The following is a 26,223-nucleotide window of genomic DNA, read 5'->3' as shown; positions in this document are numbered from 1 at the left end:
GGGCTTCATCTAATACGCATTATTGGCTCACTAAATAAATGAGTGACACATCCTGCTTTCGCTACGGCCATTGTATAGAAGCAACAGAAAAAAAAAGAAAAATAGATTGAAAGGTCAAATCTCTTCCTGTTTGCATGTCATTATGTAGTATTTATTTTCTTGAAAATGTGCATGTTTTTCATGTATCACTAGTGATCTGTTGGTGATTTTTGCACGTTATGTATTAGTGAAATCAAATGGAAACATTGATATCTTTTTTTGACATTCAAGATTCTCATTTTTATGACATTGGTATATGCTGTTTATAATTTTTAATTATTTTAAAACACACATTTATTAATTACTGTGAGATTGTTTTATTTATTATAATGTATCTTTAAATAATAAAAATAGGGCATGTTTTATGCAGTTAATTTGAACAAATAGGATGTTTTTATTTTATCACTGTGAATACTTTTAGATTGTTTTGTTTTATGATTTATGTTACATATGGTTTAATTTTTAATTCAAAAATAAGATTTTTAGTTTAATGATAAAATAATTTATGTATAATAAGGAATCAATAATTATATTTAATTTAAATGTACCGTAAAAATGTGACGTACTGTAGTCTTATCTCATCGCCCAATCAGCTCCTCATTAGTTTGATCGACGTCCATGCAAGCCATTCAGCGTATTAGAGCCCGCGCGGAAGGCGGAAGCAAACCCATAGGCCAATGAGCGTCGACTTGCCGGCGCTTCTGACCAATCGCAAGCTTGACTGGCACCCACAGCTTCTGTGCGAGAGGCGTGCTGCTGAGTGCTGATGGGTGGCTGATTTCTTCCTCTTTTTTTGTTTTGTTTTCGGAACTGTGTCCAAATTGAAGGTAACAAGTTGACAATGTTTGTTTTTGTTGACGTTTAAAGTTGGCCGCTCGGGGCGTGTATGTTGTTTTTTTGTGATAAGTAGTCGCCGAATAACGTTGTTATCGGTGTGCTACTGTTACTTCCCGTTAGCTTGTGTTGTAATCTAACGCTACTTTTAATATTTGGATAAGCGGGTTACTAACAAGTGGCAGGAGCAGATGAAATACAGTAGCGTATTAACTAGCAGTGTCTATTATTATTATTTTAGAGCGTTTTATATAGATTACTAGTTTGGCCACAACATGTATGCCTTTTATCATGTAATAATTGTTGAATGGAGTGATTTGAAACACTTTGCGACCACCCCAGCCCACCATTTCCTCAACAGCTTGTGCGCCGATCATTCTGATGATGAAATCTTTGTGATTTCAGATGCAGTTCATGCTTCTGTTCAGCAGACAGGGCAAGCTGCGGCTGCAGAAGTGGTACGTGCCCCTGTCGGACAAGGAGAAGAAGAAGATCACCAGGGAGCTGGTGCAGACCATCCTGGCCCGCAAGGCCAAAATGTGCAGCTTCCTGGAGTGGAGAGACCTCAAGATTGTCTACAAGAGGTGAGCGGGCGTCAATCTGTGGATGTTAAAATGGGGAAAAAAAAAAAAACTCTGCAAATGACTGGTAACCAATCCATGATGTATATATTGCCTCCTGCCCCAGAATCAACTGTGATAGACCATCTCAACAAAAGAGAGCAAAAGCTCAAGATTACTCTTTGTAAAAAAAAAAAGAAAAAAAGGCAGTTTTAAATGGGCTTCAGGTACTATCTCCAAAAGCTAGAAAATTCGGCAGTAGACCCACGTGACTGAACAGAACATCGACGTGGGTAAATGGTCACAAAATGTTTCTACTGTAAAAAGTGGGCCTTTGGTAATAATAACCTCCAAAGGCGGAGCATTGTAGGGATGTCACGATAAGGGCAATATCGTGATATCGCGATATTAAAACTGCCACAATATCGTCGTCGTCATGTTCACAATATTTAAAAGGAACACATCTGTTAAAAAAAAAAGTCAAGTTGATTTCCATTTGTGCAGTTCTAGCACCCTCTAGTGGCTAGTTTATTAGTGCAATTTAATTTTCATTAGGGATGTTTTGGCCTTCTATGTTTAAAATCTATGCTAATTGTCAGATGAAGGGGAACCGAATTTGCTTGTGAAGCGATCAATGTGTGCTTGCATTAGCTCTCTTTTTTTACAATATTGTGATCTTTTTTTAAATATCGCCAAGGCCCCCACAATATCGTGATAATTATCGTATCGTGACCTTCGTATCGTGATAATATCCTATCGTGAAGTTTGATATCATTACATCCCTAGAGCATTGTCCGGCCGACTTTGTGCGACCATTCTTTGTTGGAGCTGGTTTAGTGTAAAAGATGTGAAATTGTTGCTAAAAAAGATGCGTAATGAGTGAACGAGATTTCCCTTGACTGTTGCCCTGCGTCTGTTTTATTAAGCAAGGTGTAATATCCGTCTCGGCTTCCTGTTTTTATTAGCCAGCGGTCACATGTTTTTAAGAGCGCGTGAGGGATTATCCCGGATAAAGGAGTGGAGTCCCCTGCTGGGCGGCAGGAAGAGGCTTAACTTCAGGACGCGCAGGCCAACGGATCACCTGCCGGTCCTCTCATAAGGCAAAAAGTGCCGCGTCGGCGTCGTGAATTTGACTTGATTGCGAGAGGACAAAATGGAGCGTGAGCGTTTTTGCTTGCCCCTCTTGGCGGCGATGATGATGAAGACGAAGGCGTTTGATGGGCTTTTACGTTCACTCTAAACTCATCCAAGCGTACTCCTCTTCAAAAAATGTTAGCAGAGTGTTTGATTGTTTCAATGCCAACAAGTGTTAATGTTTGTTTAGACCAGTGCTTCTCAAATAGTGGGGCTGCCTCCCCCCCAGGGGGGCGCGGGGCTCCATCAAGGGGGGCGTGTTTGACCTCAGGGAACATGTTTTTTTATTTTATTTTTTTTATTTTTTTATTTTATTTTTACTGTCCTAGAATAAAGTGCAATTGCACCTCCACTACATTAGGGGGCAGTGGCGCTCCCATTATGGCAGGGAGCATTCGCTCGGTGGTGTAAGGGGTTTTATTTGCACTGAGCATGCGCGCTTTGCACACAGCAAAAAAATAAAAAATAAATCAGCACAAATTATTTTATATATTTTTGTTTTGCAGGTTAAAGTTTTTTTTTTAATATTGTGCTCCTGAGTTAATGTTGGCGATCAGTTTGAATTCATTATTATTTATGGATTTTTTGGTAATTTTATTTTTCCCATATCATATGGTTTGACATGGTCATTCAAAAAAACGTTTATGGTTTAATTAAGGATTTAATTTTATTTTTGAATTTCAGATTTCACTTTAAATCTTTTCTGTTAACAGTTAATAAAGTTATTCTTTGTTGTAAGTTGGTCCATATTTATTTCTTTTTTTTTATTCTCGTATACGTCAATACGGGTACAGGGTTTTGCAGAGGTTTTGCTTATAACAATTTTGTAGACAAATTATACTATTTATAGTCGCGGGGGGCATGACAGAAAATAATTAAGAAGTACTGGTTTAGACAAAAAGGAGTGTAAATAGGTCACAAATATTTGAATGAGTTGCATACAGATTAATTCCCACCTGTTACACTGCATAGTCACCTGATTGTGTTAATTATGATGTCACTCGTGGCTCCAAGACCTTTGGAAAAGTTCTTGGCAATATGAGGTAAGTTTTGTTGTTTTTGATGAAGTTGTTCCTTTTGTGTGGTCGGGGGGGGAAGTTTGGACGTCCATGCCGACCGTGCGCGTCGTCTCTCGGCAGATACGCCAGCTTGTACTTCTGCTGCGCCATCGAGGAGCAGGACAACGAGCTGATCACGCTGGAGATCATCCACAGATACGTGGAGCTGCTGGACAAATACTTTGGCAGCGTGAGTGGGACGGCTGGCGGGTTATCGCAAGTGACCGCGTTCGTCCTTAATCACCGGGTAACGCTTTTGTTTCCGTTTCCCCCCCCCAAAAAAACATGAAAGGTGTGCGAGCTGGACATCATCTTCAACTTTGAGAAGGCCTACTTCATCCTGGACGAGTTCCTGCTGGGCGGCGAGGCCCAGGAGACGTCCAAGAAGAACGTGCTCAAGGCGATCGAGCAGGGCGACCTGCTGCAAGAGGTGAGGAACGCGCCGAGGCGCCGTTCTCACGCGAACGGAAAGGTCATGCTCGTTCATGTTAAGAAATCGGGAGTTTACAAAATAGGAGGTGGAAGAGTGATAATGATTTGATCAATCCAGTATCGTTGCTAATTTGGAATATTTCCAAAATGCCACATCTTAACTTCACCAGACGTTTTTGGGAAAATGTCCACCCCCTTTTGAGTCCCGCTTAACTGCTCGCCACGATTATCAATAGGGATGGGCGAGTACCGATACCAGCCTTTTTCAAGTACTCGAGTACTCGTGACGCAGACGAGTACAAGCGAGCGATGGCAGAGGGGGAAGACGTCAAGTGAGTCCTCCTTGCCTGTAAGTGGCGCTATAGCTTGCAGCAGTTTTTCACCAAAACTTCACCGTTTTGAAAATACTTCAAAATTGTGAATCTTAAACTAAAAGAGCATTTTTGTGTTTTATTTTTGAGCGTTAAGACTATTGAAGAGTGACTGTGCTGTTTTTTTTTTTTTTTTTTTGTCAAAATTAAAGGAAATATATTAGTTTAAAAATATCTTTTAGTGATTTTTTCTTTTATTTGTCAAAATGTACTACTGGTATCGGCAGTTGGTATCGGTATCGGTGAGTACTGAGGGTCTGAGTATCGGTCTGAAAAAAAGTGGTATCGAACATCCCTAAATCAATGTGGAATTTCACTCCACTACAGTAGAGGGAGCCCTGGAGCCGAAAACCTGAAGATAAGAGTATTTGTTTTAACCAACTCAAATGAAAATAAATCTTTTAAAATCTAGATTAGATGGCTATTTTGCATATATATTTGGTACCTTGATTTACGAGTGCCCCAATTTCCAACAACACAACACGAATTAGACTTTATAAAACCAGTTTATATTTTTATTCATTACATTTTTATTTATTAAAAACAAATTATAATTCTGTTGGGGAACTGAAACAGATGAATGACTAAATCAAGGTACTACAGTATTTTAATGATCTATGATCTGCATGCTTGCCTTCCTTCCTTCTCTACATTTTTGGTGATTTTAATTTTCTTAATCACGTGTCCTTTCTCTTTGCTTGTGTGTATTATTTTTTTTTGCCTTTTGTGATTTGCAGAACATAGACTCTCAGACGCGCATGTTTGCAGGTACACTTTGTTGAGTTCTTCTAGTGTTAGATGATTAGCTAGTGCAGTAGCAGTTTTAGTTTTTGAAAATGCCAATAAATGAACCGAATGACTATTTGACAGCACATAGAAAATATTTTTCTTCGGGGGAGTACAGCGTGGAAATAGGATACGGACAACTTATATTAGAGTAATAAGTAGTAGTAATAATTTTAAAGAAAAACTTTTCAACAGGCTAATTCTCTATTATGCATTGGATGTGTTGAAAAAAAATAAAAATAAAAGATTTTTTTTTTTAATTTTTGTGATGAAAATTAAGAATAAAATAGTTTAAATTTTAAATAATATAAATTGAAATAATAAACTCTATAATTAAATGCAAATATAATCAAAGATATTTTTTTTCCATTAAAATTAAACAATATATAATGAACAGACAAAATGTCAATAAGTGTGCTGTATAGAAATTGAAAATAAAAAAAAAAAATACACATTTTAATGATTACAAAATCACTTATTTTCAAAACAAAAAATAAATACTCCAATGAAAATTAGTCAAATAAATGCTTTTTTTTTTTTTTTTTTTTTTTTTTTTTTAAATAAAATGAGAATAAACGTTCAACTAATGTAAAAATATAGACCAAGTAGTATTACCAATTTTTGTACAGTAAAAAGCGTTTGAAAGCGTTTTTCAAAAATAATAACTTCATACGCTGAAAAATAATCAAATCTACTTGTTAATTTTATTCTAGTATACTAAACTACGGTGGTTGCTTGTAAGAGTGATGATGTAGAAAATGAAAACATTTTTTTTTTCTAGATTCAAACAATAAGAAAATGAAACGTCATTACTAAAAGTGGAGCAAAAATATTTTTAAAATAATAGACAATTTGTGCAATTTAGTTGAAATACAAATTTGAAGGATGTATTTTTTTATGCACTTTCTAAATCGTCTGTCCGTTGAATAAATGGAAAAATCAGTCAAGTGCAAATATTAACAACTGATATTGATATGGCTGCTTTCTTCTGCAAACGATAGTTTTCTTTTGTTTGCTAATGTTAAACGGGGCCTTTTTATTAATTTATTGCCGTTGTGAAAAAGACGTTTGGAGCCAACACTGGAGGGACATATTGTAGCCATCGGAGGTAAGTCCTAAAGTAATGTGCAATAAAGTTAAAAAGTCAATCATAAGGTGATCCAAAGTTGGTTCCAAGATTAGCGGGCCCGTTGCCAAGTTCCCGGACCAAGTTGTCGAGCAATGATTTACGTTTGCCGCATAAAACATGCAGACTTTTGCTTCTATATATAAACTCTCCCCCCGGCGAGCGACTGTCTTATTCGTGCCGCGTAATTACAGTCGCTTAAAGTCTCCTCCGAGGACGCGGGCGGGCTCGGACGCTCGGGAGCTGCCTCTTGATTGGCTGGCTTGTCTATTCATAGAAGCCGAATGAAGACTGGGGAGGTTTGCCCAGTGACGAGCTGTTGTAACGCGCGCCGCCTCACGTTGGGTAAATACTGCACGGATTGCATCATGGGTGTGAAAACGGACGCCGTGCACCTGCATGCTTGACGAGGGATGTAACGATATCCAAACATCACGATACGATAATTATCACGATAATGTGGGCGTGTCGGCAATATTTACAAAAGATCCCAATATTGTAAAAAACAAAACAAAACAAAAAAAAGCACAATATTGTGCTTTTGTACATAACAGCAATGCATATAAACCACCTAAAATCTCGAATAACAACAGTGAGGCTCTTACTTGCTAATGCAAACACACGATCGCTTCACAAGCAAATTAGGTTCCCTTTCATCGACAATTAGTATCGATTTTAATTTTTTGAAGGCCAAAACATCCCTAATGAAAATCAAATTGCACTAAGAAAACAGCCACTAGAGGGTGCTATATCTGCACAAATGGAAATCAACCTGACTTTTTTTTTTTTAATAGATGTGTTCCTTTTAAATATTGTGAACATGGCGACGACGATATTGTGACAGTTTTAATATCACGATATCACGATATTGCCCTTATCGTGACATCCCTACGCTTGACAGGCATGAGTTGGTTGGAAACTTCGCTATTCACAAAAAAAAAAACAAAAAAAAAAAACGTTTGGCATTTTTGGCTTTCCGGTTTTGATCCAGTATCTTTTTTTTTTTGCAACCTGCTGATGAGATTGACGACATTCTACGATCATTTGGCGCTTCCTGTTTTGAAACCTTGCAATGGCACAAAGCTGTCTTGGTCACGTACCTCGGCGGATTTAGACAAAGCTATTTTTCATAATAAGCCCTCAATGGAGCATTTGTCAGGCGCACGGTCATTAGTTTGGTGCCAGCAAGCAGATCTTGGTTTGAAATAATAACGCCCCACAAGGGTTCCAGACTCCATCGTCTTGCTTATTTTTATCATCAACCTGTTTGACTCCCAGGTATAACAGTCCCTAATGTGACTTCAGAGACTTCTGGACTGTTCCAGAACTTGACACGCTGAGGTGAATACTGTCTGTGGATTTACTGTCTAGGTCAACAATACTAGTACTAGTTACAAAGTCACAGCCCTTTAGTGGTAAGTCTTCTTAACTCATTTGCTCCCAAAGACGTATTTATACGTTTTTTTGTTTTGTTTTGGTTTTTTAATGTTTTTTATGCTAGAGCATACAGAAGGCTTTGATGCAGCCTCTGAACTGAATAAAACGCTTGAAGCAGCGGTCGTTATTACAAAAACAGACAGCAGGTGGCAGCAGAGTATAAGAGATCAACCAGAGCCATGTTGCAAAAAACTCTTTTCCCCACTGTTTTAAACAGATTTGTGATGAAACTTAGCTATTATTCTAATGCCAATTGCTGTAAAACGGAAACAGATAGAAATATTCTTATTTTCCCTGATGAAAGAAGAGATGCAAATTTTTCTTTTGGTAGATTCCATGTTTTATAGCAATAGAACACAATACTCTGTGGGCCTCGCAAAAGCAGTCAAAATCCAGTAAAGGGGTTGCTTCAATGAAAATGGGTGGGAGTGAATGAGTTAATGTATCTTGTCTGTCTGGTTTTATGTCTACTACTGTCTGGTTCTTGAGTCAGTAGTCCTCATGTGGTCTTGTTCTAGTCTAGTTCCTCCCATCTAGTTTTTTTTCAGTCGACTTTGTGTCTACTACTAGTGTTTCCTGGTTCTTGCTTTAGTGCTCCTCATCTGGTTCCTATTCCCGTCTAGGTTTTCCAAGTCTTCTTTATTTACTGGTTGTTGTCATGATCTGTTTTCAGGTACAGAGCTCTGGATCTGGTCACTGCTCAAGTGTGACTGGTCTAATTTTTGCTACAGTATTCATTGTGTGGGTCGGGGTCAAAGGTTTCTGTTCTGGTTTTTACTTCCAGTGATCCTGATCTGGTTGTTGTTGTTCCAGTGCTTCTAATCTTTATTTGGGTACAGTGCACCTGGTCTGGTTCCAGGTACAGTTCTCCCGGATCGGGTTCCTGATGCAGGGTGGTTGATATAATTCTGGGTCTTCTGATCAGTGTCTGGATCTGGGTAAAGAACCTTTGTCTGGTATCTGGTCTATTGCCCCTAGACTTGTGGGCAGATCCAGTGCTCCTGATCCAGCATTTATGGTATGGTTGCTTAAGCGTTCCAGTTCAGCTTCCATGCCGAGTGCTCGTTCTCTGATTCCAGACCAGAGTCCGAAAACTGTACCACCAATGCACCAGTCCAATGGTTTTGATCTGGATCCTGTTCAGCTTTCTTGGGACCAGTTCTGGGTGTCCCATGTCTGAATCTGGGGCTAGTGGTCCCGGTCTGGTGTTCTGATCTGGTGGTCTGGTCTGGTCCAGCACTCTTGGTCTGGTCTGAAAGCACTTAGGTCTGTTTTCATGGCCTTTCGTCTGTTTCTGGTTCCGGTTCTAAGTTCTTCTGGTTTTTGGTCCTCCCACATTCCAACGTTGTGTCTGCACAAGCAGATATTAGGGTTTTGTTATGTGTCACACTGTGTGTTCAGTATCTTCCGCAAAATGTCCACTCCATACAGTGCCTTGACTTACGAGTTAAATTTGGTCTGTGGCAATGCTTATAACTTAAATCATTTGGCAGTCACATTGACGTGATGAAACACAGTGTAAATTTTCGTCTATTTGAGCACTTTTTCACAAGATGATTTTAACTCATTCACTGGCAGCCCAATAAAAATGGGTCTTTGACGTGTATAGCCGTCAATGGCACTGAATGAGTTAACATTCATATTCCTTTCCCCACCCCTATTTTGACCGAACATTTGCTACTCGTAAGTCAAGGTTCCACTGTCTTTGTTCCCCGCAAAGCGTCTCTTTACACACGGCCTACAGATCCCGACATGGCATCTGTAATGCTGAAGGCTATGATGGAGTTGAAAGAGAAAGTCAGGCCTCCTGGCTGCATGCATGCGTGTTGTTGTGTTCTAAAAAGCTTTCTCTCTCTCCCTCAGCCCCGTCATGAGTACTTTAATGTGCCTGTGTACTGACTGGCTGCTCTGCTGCTGCTGCTGCCGCCGCCCCCACCATGCCTGCACCATGCATGCCCAACACCTTTCGCTCCGCCCACTGTCCTTGTGCCCTGTCGCTACCCCGACTGTTTCACCACGACAACATGTTGGGGTACCTCGCAACTCGGTCGATTTGTTTAGTGGGACCTTGACTTGCGAGTTGAAGTTGTCTCTTTGACATTTTTTTTTGTTTTTTTTTTTGTCCAACCTCAACTTCCCGAGTATTTTTGTTTTTTTCCCCCGCATGTCGTTCATGCATGTGTTACATTTTCTTTTATGTTGTCAATTTGTAGTTATTCACTTGTTTGTATTTATGAGCACAATCTTTACAAGCAAACACGACGCTATAGAGGAGTCACTTTATGTTCATATTTTTAGTGTGGTGTTAATATGACGAGAGTATTTGCTATTTTTTTTTGCACCGATTTATGAATCAAAAGGCCTCTTGGGCCTTCCACGTGATTGTAAGTTTTATTCAAATGAAGATTTATATAATAAGTTGATAGCAATCTGACTAATAAGAACAGTTATTGTAATGATCATGATATAGTGCAATAGTTTGATAACAAGTAATAAATGTTTTCTGGTTCTTGTTAAGCGCCCTGGTGTTTTTCTTAAATTGACTTACTTTTTTTTTATTATTATTTTTTTGTTGCTTCTGGTGTCATATTTGTATGTGACTCTAATCTAATGTGTTGTTCTCTTGACTTTGTGTCCACGCTGCTGTTAGGATGTAAAAGTAAGTGCTGCTACTCTGCTCCCTTAAGTGCATTTATTGAAAAGCTAAAAAAAAAAAAAAGAAAAAAAGAAAAAACGATTATAATACAAAAATTCATTGCTTATAATTGCTATAGTTTTCATTGCATCATGACAGTAAATAGAGAAGCATTATTATTATTATTATTATTATTATTATTATTATTATTATTATTATTGCATTGACAGTTTTTACAACAGGTCCATCTTTAATATTTGTTAATGCTTAACATTTTACTGTAAAGTTTATTTTTACAAATAACTAGTCTTTGCATTTTTATTATCGGCTTTACTCTATACTTACGTATCAAGGGTTTTGAAAAGTGCTAGATGCATTTGTGCAAAAAACAAAACAAAAACAAAACTATATCCCATAATGATGACATCATCAAAGTGTGCTTATTTGTCCTGTATGTACTGTCTAGTGCTTTTGTTTTGTTTTTTTGCAGGATGGAGAGACACCACGAAGCGTTCTGGAGGAAATAGGACTGACATAAAGAAAAACAAAAACAAATCCCCCAAGCCACACCCCCTTCAGCATAACTTGACATTTTCCCAGCAACAATAGTTTTTTATTTTTTTTTTTTATTCTAAAATGATGTAGCACTCTTTTTATATTCAATTCTTGACTATTGCAGAGGAGAACATTTTCATGCATAACCAAAGCTGGCACATTTACTGTAATGAAGAATATATATTATGTATGAAAAAGAGAAGTCAAAAGTATTACAATAACAGAACCAAAGATTTTTTTTTTTTTTTTTGGGAGATACTCCTTTTACTTTACACTGGAAGGCACTGCTGTAGTGAACTAAGTGGCAACATCACTCTGACCATTAAATATTACACTGGACATGTTTATTAAAATAAGACATTACAATACCAAGCTGCTGTCTCATTTATTTGCATGCCAATACCTTCAGTGTAGTACCACATTGTGCCACAACGCGCCAGTCTTCCAGTTAAGGAAACTAAACAAAAGCCTTTGACTGTTTGACTGCCGTTTGATGTAGCGTCAAAAAGTAAATGTTTTTAAAAATACATATTTACCCTAACACTAATGCTAATTTTAGCATTAAGAGAAGTGGAAATGATATGGTTTGATTGAGCAGTTTGTGTTGAAATATCGCTGTTTAACTTGTGTTTACTTGTATACACTATTTTTATATGTAGCCAATGCTAATTTCTAGCCCCTAGTTATTTGGTATTTTTTTGTCCAATCAGATTTCTTTGTGTTGCCATGTAAATGTATTTTAAATGTAAACGTAATGCAAAGGTAATTATTATTTATTATTATTATTTTAATAAACCAATCACATTTTATATTCAAAACTGCACTTTTGGGACGGCAAAGAGTGACGTCATTTCTTTTGTATCCACTGATTGGTTGATCGCAGCTGCTCCAAACGGTCAAAATTTCAGGGCGTTGACCGCAGGAGGGGACAAATGCCGGACATTTACTAAAAGTTATTTATTTTTTTTTTAAAGGTGGAACTTTTCAACCAAAACTGGACATTGGGAGGATAGGTCGGCCAAATTATAGCTGCTTATTTCAACTTGTAAATGGATTTATTTTCCCTTCCCAAAGAAGCACCACGAGCTAGCTCCGACTAGCCAATACAACTAGCTTGAGAATGCTGTCGTGTCTATTACAAAAAAAAAACAAAAAAACAAAAAAAAAAAACATTCCCGGTGAGTACAAAACATTTCATTTGGTCATATTTTTGCCAAGTTATTAGATAAATATTGATTGTAGTATTACAGTTGTCGTCCACAAGAGAGTGCCAAAGAAACCCTTGACAGGACAGAAAACAGAACGTGCGTTTTATGTTTGAGCTCTTGCTGTGAGGCGTAATCACCACACAATTAAGATAATTTGCCAGCGACGGCTGGTGGCAAGAAAAGCAATTTGGTCGCCCGTAATTTTCTAATGTGTCGCGTGGCTGTCAGATGAAGATAAAACGGCTGATTGTGGCCCAATTGTCTCAGCTTAAATAACTCTTTGGAGAGACATCCGGGGGCCCTTGGGGAGTGACTCACTTTGGCCCCTCTGAGCTTTTCAACTTTAGATACACTTTATTTATTAAGTTATTTTTTTAAGTCATTTTTCCGTAGCTTATGTGTTTTCAGGAACTTAAAGAGGATACTTGACTCATTTAGCCATTTTCAGCAGTAAGTGGTTAATATTTCTAATACTTCATTCTTTTGTTCATGTACAAGTAATATCGTTAAAAACACATTTTGTCACTTGCTGTTGACTGAAAATGACATCACAGGTGCTTAAGAGCTCAGGTAATGACCAATCATGGCTCACCTGCTGTTTGGACATGTGACATTTGCAAACTAGGCCATGATTGGTCGGGACTTGATGTGGGCACATGTCATTTGTAGTCGACAGCAAGTGGCCATAATGTTTTTTAAGGTAATTGTACATAAAAAAATAATGAAGTTACCAAATTAATTGTTGACAACATGCTAACGCGAGTCCATGTATAATCAGTTTACACTGAAAACATACTAAAAAGCTACAAATACATCAGTTGGTAAATATACTCAAATAAAATTTAAAAAATATATTATGACAAAATAAAAGAAATATACCCAAAATATATATGAAAATATTTGAATGTTAAGGAGCAAAAATATTATGACAAAAATAGGAATTAGAAAATGTTTAGAAAATAAGAAGTAATTGTGAAAAATAAACATAAATAAATATTATTGTATTTAATGTACTGTATATAAAAAAAAAACATAACTAATTCAATTGTTGACGTCTATTGTTTCGTCCACTAGATGGCAGTGGCTCACTTCAGCAATTGCTACTCTCTTCCTCTAGTCGAGTGCCACGCTTGTAACATCTTCCAATGGCTTTTGATTTCACAGTGACTGATTAGCATGAGTGAATGTATTGTCAATCCAAGAGCCACTTGAGAACTCCACTATTAAAGAAAAAAAAAACCCTCAATGCTCAAAGTAGGCTATTGACAGTGTGTAATTATTTTTCATATTTCGGATAATTATTATTGCAGGCATCACAAATAGACTTTTGCAAAAAGATATCCTTTTTTTTTTTTTTTTTTTTTAAACAAGATTTTCATATTGATGTGTGACTTCAGCTCAGAAAGCCTCTAACTACAACTTTAACAGGTAACTAGCAATTGTCGGAATGTATTTTTAAAGAAACCTGAATGGTGAATGTACTCAAAAATGTAAAATAATTTAAATATGTTTTGAGAAAATATTTGTTAGATAATATACGATAATTACAAATGTATTTATGCCCCCCCCCCACCCACCACCACCACCAAAAAAAAATAAAAAATAAAATCAAAAGACATTTGATGTATTTGCTTGTTTGTTTGTAATGTCAGCCACACGAAAGGTTCGAGAGGCGATAGAGAGGTGACAATCTTCAGCCATGATCCTCGTTCTTGACCTTTTGTCATCCGACGGCGTCATGTGACAGCGGCAGCGAGGAGGGATGATGACATGTCGCCCTTTTTGTGTTGTCTGTCAGGCGAGCCGCCGTATTTTTTGCGGCATCGTGGGCCGCCGGACGGTTTTGGAGACGACGGAGCTGTGGTTGCTCGGGCCGGATTGAGGGCAAATCTCCAGCGTGGGCGGCGATAAGTCTTATCTGCTGTCAGGAGGCTCTGCGGAGAGAAGAAGAAGAATGTCACTCAGGTGAGAGTGCACACACCTCCATGACTTCTCCCGCACACACACACACCATCTCTCTCATACACACGTCATGGTTTCTGTGTGTTGTGGGGACCAGTGAGGCTCTTTGGCGCTCTCTGGTGGACCAAAGCTGTCATGGTTTTTTTTAATTTTTTTTATTATTTTTTTTTATTTTTCACCCATTCACATGGGGGTGAAGTGTTGGGGGGTTGGGGTCATATTTCAACGCTGCTTGGGGTGCATCATTGTGGGCGGGGGTCATCACAAAGTCCCTGAGCAAATTTAACTAATTGAAATATTTTATTACCAGTAGAGTCCTGTTAATTTACTGATTTAGTCACAGTTATTGTTTATTAATGAGGGTTTTACTCTAGTCTGGTCTAGTCTAGTTTTAGTCAGGTGAAAAATGTGTGTTGACGAAATTATTTTTGTTTAGATTTTGTTGACGAAGTTAACACTACAGTAGAGTAAGTCTTTTACTAGCTAGCTTTAGCTTTTTTTTTCTTTTTTTTTTTAATCTGGGCTCGTGACAAACAGTAGTTTGGAATCGGCGAATAGCGTAGTAGTTATTAGGGTGTAACAATAACCGATATCGTGATATCACGATATTAAAACTGCCACAATATATCATCGTCGTAATGTCACGATATTAGATAAAAGCGCCACATCTGTTAAAAAGTTGCATTGATTTCCATTTGTGCAGCTCTAGCACTCTCTGGTGGCTATTTTTTTGTATTTTATTTTGTATTTATTTATATTTTTTAATGCAGATTCATTTTCACAAGGCATGTTTTGGCACTTCTATGTTTAAAATCCACACTAATGGCCAGATGAAGGGGAATGTAATATGCTTGTGAACAGGGTCGTTATGTGTAGGAACTTAATGTGTGCTTGCATTAGTAAGTGCCTCAATATAAACAATTATATTTATATATATTTTTTTATATATACTTTTTTATTTTTTTTTTACAGTATTGTGACCTTTTTTGTATCACCAACCTCCCCACAATATCATGATAATTATCATGTTGTGACCTTCATATCGTGATAATATTGTATTGTGATGCTTGGATATCGTTCCATCCCTAGTAGTTGTGTTTAATTGGTGATAGGATTCTGTGGGGGTCCTTGGAAAAATATATCTGGCCCGCACCCACAAAGTTAGAGAGCGCCAGCTTTTAAAGTAGAAGCATTTATCCTTGATGTCCTCGCCCTTGGCGGTGTCCTCTCTGTGAGTCGCACATACACACGGCAAACTTTTTTTGCAACATTTTGCAAAGGAAACTTTCTTTTCCTTTCTTTTTTTCTTTTCTTGACTTTTTTTTTACGAGAGCAACTCCATTGTCAGGCACAAAAAAAACGGGGCGCGCGTCGAATACAAGGCGCGATTCAGCCGCTTTCATGTGGCTCCGTCTCGTGTTTGTTGCGAGCGCTCCCAAGGTCCCTCGAGTAGACGTGAATGGGCGGATTGTTTGATGTCCATTGTGGCGTTATTCCCCTGGCCAGGTAGAGTTGAGAATGGCGCTTTTTCTTCCCGCTGTTCTTGATCCACAATATTGGCAAACGCTCCTTAATTCCCGTCGCTAACTTGGGCTCGGAAGTCTTTTGACGGGTTCCCGGGGCTGAATGGCGGCCCAGTGTTGTCGCGCCGCGGCAGACTCAATAGACGGCGGTGATTTATTCAAGGGAGAGACGTGAGACACACCAATGCATTTTTTTTTTGCCCAAGGACGCTTTATTTTTCACAAGGCAAAACACATTTGCGGCCGCTCAGTTCTTTGTGTGCGCACAAAAGCAAGTCAATTGATGTATTAACAGAGTCGGTTTCAATTCATACCTTCGTTCTTTATGTTCACATAATATCGTGGAAGTATACTTTTGAAAATGTTAATCTTCAAATTGTCACATTTGAAAGTTTCTTTAGTAAAGATAAAGTTAAAGGGATACTTCACTTATTTAGCCCATTGTAGCAATAAAAAGTTAAAGGGATACTTTACTTATTTAGCCATTTTTGGCAGTCAAACATGAATATTTTGCCTATAATACATTTGATGTTCTCATTATTTTTCACGTACAATTAGTACCTTTTTTAAAAACACATTTTGCAACTTGCTGTCGAGTGAAAATGACATCACTAGGGTTCAGGTAACCAATCACAGCTCACCTGTTTTCTACGTTTTGGTCATGTGACATTCACAAGCTGAGCTGTGATTGGTTGCCCGAGCCCTTGTGATGTCATTTTTAGTTGACAGCAAGTTGCAAAATGAGTTTTTAAAGGTACTAATTAATTGTACATGAAAAATAATGAAAATACAAAATTTATTATAGGCAAAATATTATTAATGTTTGACCAGCCTGCTTTGCCAAAACTGATGCAAAATATCTACCTAAAAAACAACAACAAAAATCCAAGTCCCGTTTTGGCAACAACTGGGCAAAAGACCAGCAAACAGTAGCAGAGTCAAGCGACCCCATGCAGCTGTTAATTAGAGGCAATGCAGAATTAGCGTTTTAAATTAGCATTAGCCTTTAGTTTTGCTTCACAGATGTGTTTTTCACGTTGTTGATTTTTAACTGATTGTAATTCCAAAAACAGAACTTCAGACTGCTAACATTTAAGCATTCTCGTGACATTACATTACGAAAAAAGTCATGCTAGCAACCTAGCAGCTAAGCTAACGGCAGCTTGTTTACACCGCTGGAGCTAGCTTAGTTTTGCTAGCACTGCTGGATGTGCGTTTTCTGTGATCATTTCAATCAATAAAGATTTATTTATATAGCCCTTTACATCCATTAAAATGCAAGTAAAAGTGCAATTAAAGCATCTATAGCACAATAAAAAAAACAAACTTATTTTTCAGAGAGTTGAGTGTTGGGAAGGGATTCACAAAATGAGACGACCATATATTTAAATCTTGCTAGCAGTTTTAACACCACAAACTCCTTTTAAATTCACACTTGGTGGGTGGGCAGGTCATTGCAGAAACACAAGTTTTTGTGAACGTTAAAAAGTCGAGTTTCCACAGTACGTCCTCCTTTTCAAATCAATCTTTTTCAATGGTTTTGTTTGTTTGCTGAGCGTTGACGTTTGACGGCTGTCAGGCCTCGTTCGGGATTAAGGGCAACATCAGGCAGACGTGTACTTTCTTGCTTTTGTGCCCTCCCACCCCCCTCCTCATTTTTTTAGATATATATATATATTTTTGTAGTTATCACCGTCTGAAATACAATTTTTATCGGACTGACAGTTTCCTCAAAGTCGCGGTGCGCCGCATGGGGATATTCATTACTTTTTGTGGACCTGCCGTCAATTCATCTCCCGTCATATCTCATCTCTCTCAGAAAAGCACTTTTTATTTATTTTTTATTTATTTTTCTCACAATCCCAGGCCCCCCCCCGCCACCCTCCTGCTTTTACTTTGCTATGACCTTCCCGCTTAAATTGCTTGGCTTGTGTTATTCAGCGTTTGAGATTTACCCCGGGTGAGAATATTGCGGTTGAGGATTTCCCGCCCTCTTAGCTGCCCAATAACTTGTGACAGGAATTCCGCCATGCAGGCGCTTGTTTGTATTCCCGCAGCTTAGGTGCAGATGATGGGAGGCTGGACTGTACGACTCGCGTTCTGTAACCTCTCGTGCGGAAAAGTACGCGGGGAAAGTATTCCCCGATATTGACATGCGGCGTATACCTTACGGTACAGTACGACAATACATGTTTCCAATTAGAAATGAGGGGAAATAAAATACTGTATCTTCAATTTATGAATTTATTTATATATAATTAATCACATGACTTTAATATTTAATATTTAATATTTCATTAATCACAAATTTGATATGTGCTCTAAATGTACAATGAAATATTTTTTCCTAAGTTTTCATACTCTCGTGAACATAAAACTGGCCAAAAAATGTTAAACTAATAGAAATATGGCTGCATCTTTTAGTCATTGATACAGTAATTCCATAATTCATAAAATTGAGTTAAAATTAAAAAGATGGACTGTACTGTAAAAACGAACTTGTTATTAGGGCTGCTCGATTATTGAAAAAATAGTAATCACAATTATTTCGGTAATTTATATCACGATTATTCAAGCGATCGTATATTTGGGTGCAAAACAAGAAAATGTTTAAATGTAAAAAAAAATACATTATTATTGTTTTTTTTTGTTTTTTTATTAAATAAAATTATTTGAAACGCTAATTCTGAAAGTTCCTTTTGGACCAAATAAATTTTTTAAAATTAATTTAAAAAAAAAGGTACAAATGTATAAATTCAAGTATTGTTTCCTTGTATAAACAAATGTCGTGCATTGGAGTTGCATTGTTGTATCTTATAAATTGCCATAAAACTATTCCAACATTAAAATAATTTATATAATTTTTTCCTTTTTTTTAAGATTATAGCAATTTTGTAATCGGAGTGTAATAATTTAAATTGTAATTTCGATTAATTGCACAGCCCTATGTGTTATTGATTTGTGTTGAGGTCATTTTTCTGCCACTAGATGGCATCATTGCATTTTGAAGATGTTGGTGACAGCTCAGTGCATTTTTCTTTTCATATTAAGAGCTATCTCATCTTTAACATGAAGTAACTTGTGAAACTCTGCACATTTTAACATTTTGAAATGGAACTTAAGCCCAATCTCCACAAATGTATGCATTATTATGACATTTATTACTGCTAAATTTTGACGTGGACGTGTCTGCTGTGTTGCGGCTGGAATTCTCCGAGTACAGGCTTTCCAAGTACGGGGCGGTTGTTTAAAATTAAAATTAGTGGCGTTAGAGGAACTTTAAATTAACTAAAAATTGACGCACTCATTTTGACACCCCTAATTTTTGGTATGACTTCATTGTAATGTAATTTGAGTTCATCGCACATCGTAGTTCATATAAATCAAATGGTACGCACACACGCTCTATCACTCTTTTACGCTGTCTGTCATTCACTGCCATATTTTACATTCAAGTGGAGGTCATGACCCACCAGGCTGGCCCCGCCCGCTAATGGCTCAAAGACATTTTTCACATTAAAAGCCTCTTTTGGGCCTCATTGAAAGCACTTCACCTCTTGTCTTGTCAAATGCGCAACACATGCACCAGAGGCTTTTTTTTTTTTTTTTTCCACGCGTGCGGCTGGCGTAATGGTGGCGATAATCATCGGCAGTGTGGCACTGCTTGTCCATTTGCAGCACGGGCCTTTAATCTTTCTTCATTAGTTCCCAATTTGGGAGAAATGTGCTCATAATGTCTCTCCGCCTCTCCCCAATGGAAGTCTTTGACTCCCCTCCCCCCGACCCTCGCCGCCGCTTTCATCTGGCAGGCGGGAGGATAATTGGGTCCGTAAACACGCAGCAGGTCACGGACAAGACGGGCGTCCGGGATGCCGTCGCCAGACAACGTCTGGCTAGGCAAAAAAATCTGCGCATTTGTGTTATTCGCCGGAACGACGGGAATTGACCCGTCGGGCCACCCGTGCCAAATGTTATTGTGCCGGGTCTTTGGGGGGGTCACGCTTACGTCCGCCTGTTGTGCAATTTATTTTGGTGTCTTACATGAAACGTTTCGCTCCAGCTGTAATTCTGTTTGTAGCATTTGCCAAAACTTTTCTGGGAAATTGGTCGTGTGGAGGATGGGTGGGACTGTGCAATACTACTTGTGACTAATTTTATATTTTCCGTTATGTACTTTATTTACCTTGTTTTAAATTCAGTATTTTTTTCTAACGTGTATAATTTTCTTCAAATATTGATGTATTTTTCATCTTTTTTTTTTGTATTTTTTGTTAATTTTCTACACTTTTGTTTAGATTTTTTCTGTCGCTAACTTTTATTCATTTTACAAAGTTTTATTAATATATTAAAACGTGAAATTCCAATACCACAATTTAAAAAATTCAGCAATATGGATTGTGGTAGACGTCTCAATCATGAGCAGACCCACAAAAAAAAAAAAAAAAAAAAAGGAAAAAGCTCCAAGAAGCCATGTTTTTAAAAGACACAGGAAATCAGCCATTTTGGTTAGAAACAAGTGTCAAAGGTCATTTACAAGGATCCCCCTGCCTCCACATTATATATATTAGGGGTGTTAAAAAAAATCGATTCGGCAATATATCGCGATACTACATCACACAATTCTTGAATCGATTCAATAGGCGGCTGAATCGATTTATAAACTTCCATTTTGAATGCAAAAATATTCAACAAAACGGCTTACTTCGGGTTAGGGTTCACACCTTAAGCATAGAAGAATGTTATATTAATGGAACATTAAGCCTTAATATTTTATTTCAATGCTGTTCAAACATGAAACAGATTACAACCTGTATAAGACTGAAGTTTCAGATAAATAATACATTTTCATACAAATCTTAGACTGTACAAGTTTACTGATTAGTATTTTCTAAATTTGAATAAAAAAAAAAAAATCGCAACAATCGACTTATAAATTCGTATCGGGATTAATAGGTATCAAATCGAATCGTGATATGAATCGAATCGTCAGATACTAGGCAATTCACACCCCTAATATATATATATATATATATATATATATATATATTTTTTTTTACTTTTAGCCCCTGACGCATGTGTCACTTGGCAAAATGATTTATTTTTACAAAACAAAGAAATGTTTAAATTAAAAAAACAAAACAAAAACAAATTAAAATTATGATTTTAAGACAAATAAAATTCTTTGAAACTATAGAAGTTCCTTTTGGATGAAACAAAATTGATTAAATTAGTAAAATGTATAAATTTAAATTGAAAATGTATAAATTTAAACAACTCAAAAATTAATATAATTTTTTTTTTACGATTATGCTGATTTTGTAATTGTGGAGTGTAAAAATTGAAATTATAATTGAATTTCGATTAATTTATATATATTCTGATATTTTTATTTTTCATTTCTATAACGTACAAAACCACGTTTTTAGTTTTTTTTGCTTTTGTGTTTTGTAGTATGAGCATTTTTTTTTTTTAACAATATTATGACCTCTTTTGTCTCGCCAACCTCTCCACAAACAATATCGTGATAATTATCGTATCGTGACCTTCATATCGTGATATTGTCTCGTGATGGATATCGTTACATCCCTAATGTCAACTATACAGATCCATCCAACCATCCATTTTCTTGACCGCTTTTCCTAACTATACAGATGTGCGGCTAAAATAAACGCAGTATGCATTTTAGTCATTGCCACGGATACCTCTCATCCTTTGTACGCTATCGGATCGGTAAGCATGTGCGAGCTATCACTAATGAAAAGTGATGGCAGGCAGACGGCAAGAACGAGGAGGAACTGTTTGGAATTAAGCATTCAAACGAAGAAAAGAGAGCGAGCGAACGAGCGAGGAGGGGGGGCAAAAAAGCGGCGAATATGTCTTCCCGGGTCCTAATCTTTTCGCTGGGAGCGGCGCACACTGGCTTAAGCTTGCCGTTTTGCGCTGACAGGTCCCCCACCTGGACAAGCTTGGACAATGTCTGGCTTCTTGTGGGAACACTGGCTTAATCAGACGGGGGCCAAAGCAAAGGCACCTGCCCTATCTGCCTCTCCATTTGCCGGGGAAAAATCTGGGCAAAGAGGCTAAAGCTCACTTTCATGCTTGTCTTTCATTCACGGCCTGTACGAGAGCTTATCGAAGACGCCCCCCCCCCCCCCCCCCCCCCACCACCACCACCGCCACCACCCACCCACCGCCATCTTCCTTCCTACAAGCATTTTTTTTTTTTCCTGCGAGGATGCTCGACGTAAGTAGAGCCCATCTGGCTAAATAGGAATCTCTCCTCGCTGTCACCGCTGCCACATTATGCCCCTGAGGGAACATTCTCTTCATAATATCATAAGCTGCTTAGCGGTGTGCTTCTATTTAAGGCATACATATTAATAGCTATAAGCAAATCATATTGGAAGTCTTCTCTCGCGCCGTCTTCGCTGCCTTTTTTGCTGCTGTTGTGCTGGCTGGCTGTAAGAAGGTGCTAATAACTGCAAGGCCCCTCAACACACTGGACCATCTAATCCCGATAAGCGCTCCTCCGCGTGGCGGGGGGAGGGGGGAGGGGGATCACAAGACCCCAGGAAAAAAATAAAATAAAATAAAAAAAGACCACGACTCCCCTTTTCCGTTCCTTTTTTCAAATTGTTGTAATCTGTCTTCCGAGAATTCCAGTTCAACTTCTTGTCAAGTGTGCGCAGGAAAACGAGAACATCTTACTCCTTTTTTTTTGTGTTCAGTATCCTTATCTGTATTTTGTGTGTGTGTAGAATTTGTATTTGTTCCAACTTATAATATAAACTCTATTAAATATAGTAAACAATATCATTTTTTTTAAGTACTTAGATTTGAATACTTGCAGATACCAGGCACCGATACTTCCTACTGATATGTCTTGCAATTATGATGAAAACGTTTTATTTGAGCAAAATATTTTTAAACCGTATTGGAGTATAAGTACAGTGCTGGTATAAGTGCATCCCTTATAAACCGTACATGAAAATACTAAATCTTTTTTTCATCATTTATTCTTGCATATTTTATAGTCAACATTTTTTTCATTCTCTATTTTAATGTGATTTTTAAGAATGTATATTACGTACTTTGATTTGTATTTATTTTTGTGCTACCTAAGTATTTTTTTTTTACTTTTAATTTTTTTGCTCTGTTAGTGTATTTTATAATCATATATTTAAAATTGTGGCATTTTATTTCCTCTGTATATAGTAGTTTTTATTTTGTTTTAAACGTACAAATTGTATGTTTTTATTGTTTTTTGATTTAACAGCAAATTTTCGTATTTGCTCAAAATGTACATTTATTATTCAATGTACGCTCTTGAAATCAGAAATTATACAATAGTCAATGCATGTATTAATATCGATAAAATAATATTGACTCACGAAGTAGTCATTCAGTTGTTTTAAATCAGTTTTATTTTGAGTACTGGACTAAAAAATGTATGTGCAGTACAATTTTAAAGCTATGCTTATATTACATTACTCACGCTAGCAATTAATTAATGATCTCACATTTTCCCTAAGTGTTAAAAGCTCTGAATGCATATTATGATATACAATGCATGTTGATATTTACACAATTAGCCACTTTTCTTTTAAAACATGAAACTTGCATGATAAAAATCCCTGTTATGATGTTGCATAAATTCCAGTCATGCTCACGGTGAATCCCATAAACATGATACAGTACAGCACATTTGCATTTTGTGCAGAAGAAATGCTTTTTTTTTTTTTTTTTTTTTTTTGACGTGATGATTTTGGAGGTTTTTGCAGTACTTCTGGCGTGCAGTAGGGGGTGCTACTGCCTCGTAAGGTCGCCTTTTTTTTGTACGTGTTGCCAAGGTAGCAGCAGGCAGCAGCATCAGTAGCAGCAGCAGCAGCAGCAGCAGCAGGCTGAGCCCCGATGAGTGCTTCAATTGTGGGGATATTTCCCCCCTCTAAGCCTCGCGCTTGACAGCAACACAGTGCACTTATTTAAAGCAATTTCAAACATGTCTTGTCTGACAAGTTTTAAATCCCGCTTAACAGCCCGTAACAGCCAGCAGTTTACTGTCACAATTAAAGAAGAGCCGGCGTGCTCAAAAGAAGGCGAGGCAGGGGGGCTGAAGGGCTGGGGTAAGCGATTCAGGGGGTGTTGGGGGGGGGATCACTTTCACTTTGTTAGGTGAGCTTGTTTAGACAGGGCGTGTCGGTACACCGGCTGCGTTTACCTGACCATCATCACCATCGTCATCGTTATTGTGATTGACTTTTTTTTTTTTTTTTTTAATGTAATTAAAAATATATATATATTGGATATTCATTTTATAGATTCATTATTATTTTTTTCATTTTATTTTATATAATATATTTTATTGTATTATTTTTCCCTTTTTTTTAATGGGTGTATTTTCAGTTCCCAAAACTGAACTTGATTGCATGTTATAGAAACTAATTAGCAAAAACAAACAAAAGTATGTTAGTTTGTAAGATAGTAGTATTATACAGACAGGATGTGCGCACCATTTATTACTTGGTTGGTTAATTAACTCATTCGCTCCCAATCATTTTCACAGAAACGATCCTGTTTGCTCCCGGCTGGTTTACTGGATTTTGACTGATTTCGCAAGGCCCACAAAATATTGTGTTCTATTGCTATAAAATCATGGAACCTATCAAAAGAAAGATTAGAGTCTCTTCTTTCATCAGGAAAAAAAAAAGGATATTTTCATTTGTTTCCGTTTTGCAGGAATTAGCATTAGAATATAGCTAAGTTTCATCAATTTACACAAGTCTGTTTAGAATTGTGAGTAATTGAGCTTTTTTTCAACATGGCCCTGGTTGGTCTCCTTTGCTTTGCTGCCACCTGCTGGCTGTTTGTGTAATAACTACCATTTCTGCAACCGTTCTTTGCAGTTGAGAGACTGCATCAAAGCCTTTTGTAAGCTCGCGCAAAATGTAGCCCCAATGTAGCCGATTTTCACATGGGATACAGATCGTGTTGGGGTAGAGCCCTGCCGCAGATGGCGAAAAAGAACGAATAGACAAACCCACCTAAAAAGTCTTGTAATTGCAGATAGATTCCACAAGATGACAGCCAAGTACTTAATGTATCTCAAAATGAAACTCCTCACTCACTTCAACGTAGTTCTTTGACAAAAAGATGCCACCAGATGACAATCAAGCAATTTTGTTATTGCACAAAAACTATTTTTATTTTTATTTTTGGCAAATAATGTAGGGTTAAGTTAAAAAAAAAATACATGGGACACATTTGCAAATGTCAAACTGTGCATAAGCGGTGGTCCACTGACAGTTTATTCTTCTTATTTGAAAGATTTTCTCTCCAAACTTGATTATGATTTGAATTGCGATGGTTGATAGCATTTTTTTTCTTTTTCTTTTAACGCGGGCCTGCCTTCCTTTTTGAGCTGGCGACCCGCACAGATGGACTCCCCCCGCCACCCCTGTGCTCGGATTCCTGGTGCGTTATCGCAGCCCCAAAGAAGAAAACAACAAACCAGCAAATGTAACAATCTGGGCCCTGTCCTCCTTGGGCGGCGATAAGCGCAGCGCTACGTGTTGTTGCTGTGTGAAAGACACTCTTTATCGGCTCATGCCTCGGCCGCGTGCTTAGTCTAGTCAGCCGGGGAAATATGACGGGAATCTTGATAGGGAAGCGGGCTCCCATCTCACCGTCATCCGTGTTTATGCGCCCCCTTTCTCGGGGGGCCAAACATGTCAACAGTGTCGCGGGAAGCGAGAGGTGTCGTCTCGCGCAAACAACACAATGCGGCAGGACGGCTAGCGGCGGGTGGGGGGGACATCAATGTACAGTGCTGACTTACTGTACTGCTGTTGACATGCGGGAAAAGTGTAAATAGTATTTCACCAGTTCGTCAATCAGCAGAAAGAAAACATTTTGGTAACATTATTAGAAGTATTTAAAACGTATGACTGCAATGATAATTTTAGTTGGCAGCATTACACAAATTTTCAGAATGTTATCTAGTTAGAAGTACTATGAAAAAAAAAATACATATCCATGCTAGCCAGCTACATAGGAAAAAGCCACAATTTTATTTAGTCAGCAGTAATAATAAACTTAAAAATAAATCGACACGTTATTTAGGTTAGAAAGTAACACAAATGTTATTCAAGTTAGTTGGCAAATAAGCTAACAAAATGTAAGCTAGCAAAACCTTTAGCCGCAATCGTTAAGTCAACAGTACTATACAAAAAACAGAGCCACATTATTTAGTGTATGTGCATGTATGTATATACACAATGTTAGTCTAAAGTATTGTGCTAAACGTATATCCATGAGTCAACTGTAGTACGCAATGTTTACGTCCACAATATTTAATCACCAGTGCTACCACATAACTATTGTATGTCCACGATGTTAGCTCATTTGTAGTATTATGAAAAACCTATATCACACAAGGTTATTTATTTAGCAGTATTACACAAAAATTACATCAGCAATGTTAATTAGTCAGAAGTACAGTGGGAGCGGGATTGAGCCTTGCTGCGAATAATTTAGCACTTCCCAAAAGGTATATAAATTGCCACA

General features: G+C 37.6%; 2 protein-coding genes across 6 annotated transcripts in view; both read left to right on the top strand.

Moving 5' to 3' along the window:
* The first annotated feature begins 713 nt into the window (after window positions 1-713).
* Window positions 714-11,339, top strand: LOC144027230 (AP-1 complex subunit sigma-2). 4 transcript variants are annotated; one of them, XM_077534602.1, is made up of 7 exons: window positions 714-866; window positions 1,279-1,457; window positions 3,707-3,815; window positions 3,918-4,055; window positions 5,166-5,196; window positions 9,641-10,436; window positions 10,903-11,339. In XM_077534602.1, the coding sequence occupies exons 2-6, from the start codon at window positions 1,279-1,281 to the stop codon at window positions 9,649-9,651; spliced, it is 468 nt and encodes a 155-aa protein (XP_077390728.1). In that variant the 5' UTR covers window positions 714-866; the 3' UTR covers window positions 9,652-10,436; window positions 10,903-11,339. The 4 variants fall into 4 exon arrangements, with proteins under 4 accessions (XP_077390728.1, XP_077390729.1, XP_077390726.1 ...); XM_077534603.1 differs by lacking the exon at window positions 5,166-5,196; XM_077534600.1 differs by lacking the exons at window positions 9,641-10,436; window positions 10,903-11,339 and adding an exon at window positions 7,619-9,634.
* A 547-nt stretch (window positions 11,340-11,886) lies between these two features.
* Window positions 11,887-26,223, top strand: part of LOC144026822 (heparan sulfate 2-O-sulfotransferase 1-like) — a 149,973-nt gene continuing 135,636 nt past the window's right edge. Inside the window, exons 1-2 of one of the 2 annotated variants that reach the window (XM_077533844.1) lie at window positions 11,887-12,145; window positions 13,974-14,140. The gene's annotated coding sequence lies outside the window, so the exon portion shown is untranslated. Of the gene's footprint in view, window positions 12,146-12,470; window positions 12,626-13,973; window positions 14,141-26,223 lie in introns of those variants that run through there. The other variant, XM_077533845.1, reaches the window with a different exon arrangement.

This window comes from Festucalex cinctus, chromosome 10, assembly GCF_051991245.1.
Source record: "Festucalex cinctus isolate MCC-2025b chromosome 10, RoL_Fcin_1.0, whole genome shotgun sequence".
NCBI classification, from domain to species: domain Eukaryota; kingdom Metazoa; phylum Chordata; class Actinopteri; order Syngnathiformes; family Syngnathidae; genus Festucalex; species Festucalex cinctus.
This window is presented reverse-complemented; position numbering and strand designations above follow the sequence as displayed.

What these genes read in the sequence shown, in the direction of transcription:
- LOC144027230 (XM_077534600.1), top strand. Translation starts at nt 1,279, where the DNA reads ATGCAGTTCATGCTTCTGTTCAGCAGACAGGGCAAGCTGCGGCTGCAG. An exon ending in TGGACAAATACTTTGGCAGC is followed by an intron (nt 3,816 to 3,917) that starts GTGAGTGGGACG and finishes AAAACATGAAAG; the next exon opens with GTGTGCGAGCTGGACATCAT. An exon ending in AGGGCGACCTGCTGCAAGAG is followed by an intron (nt 4,056 to 5,165) that starts GTGAGGAACGCG and finishes TGTGATTTGCAG; the next exon opens with AACATAGACTCTCAGACGCG.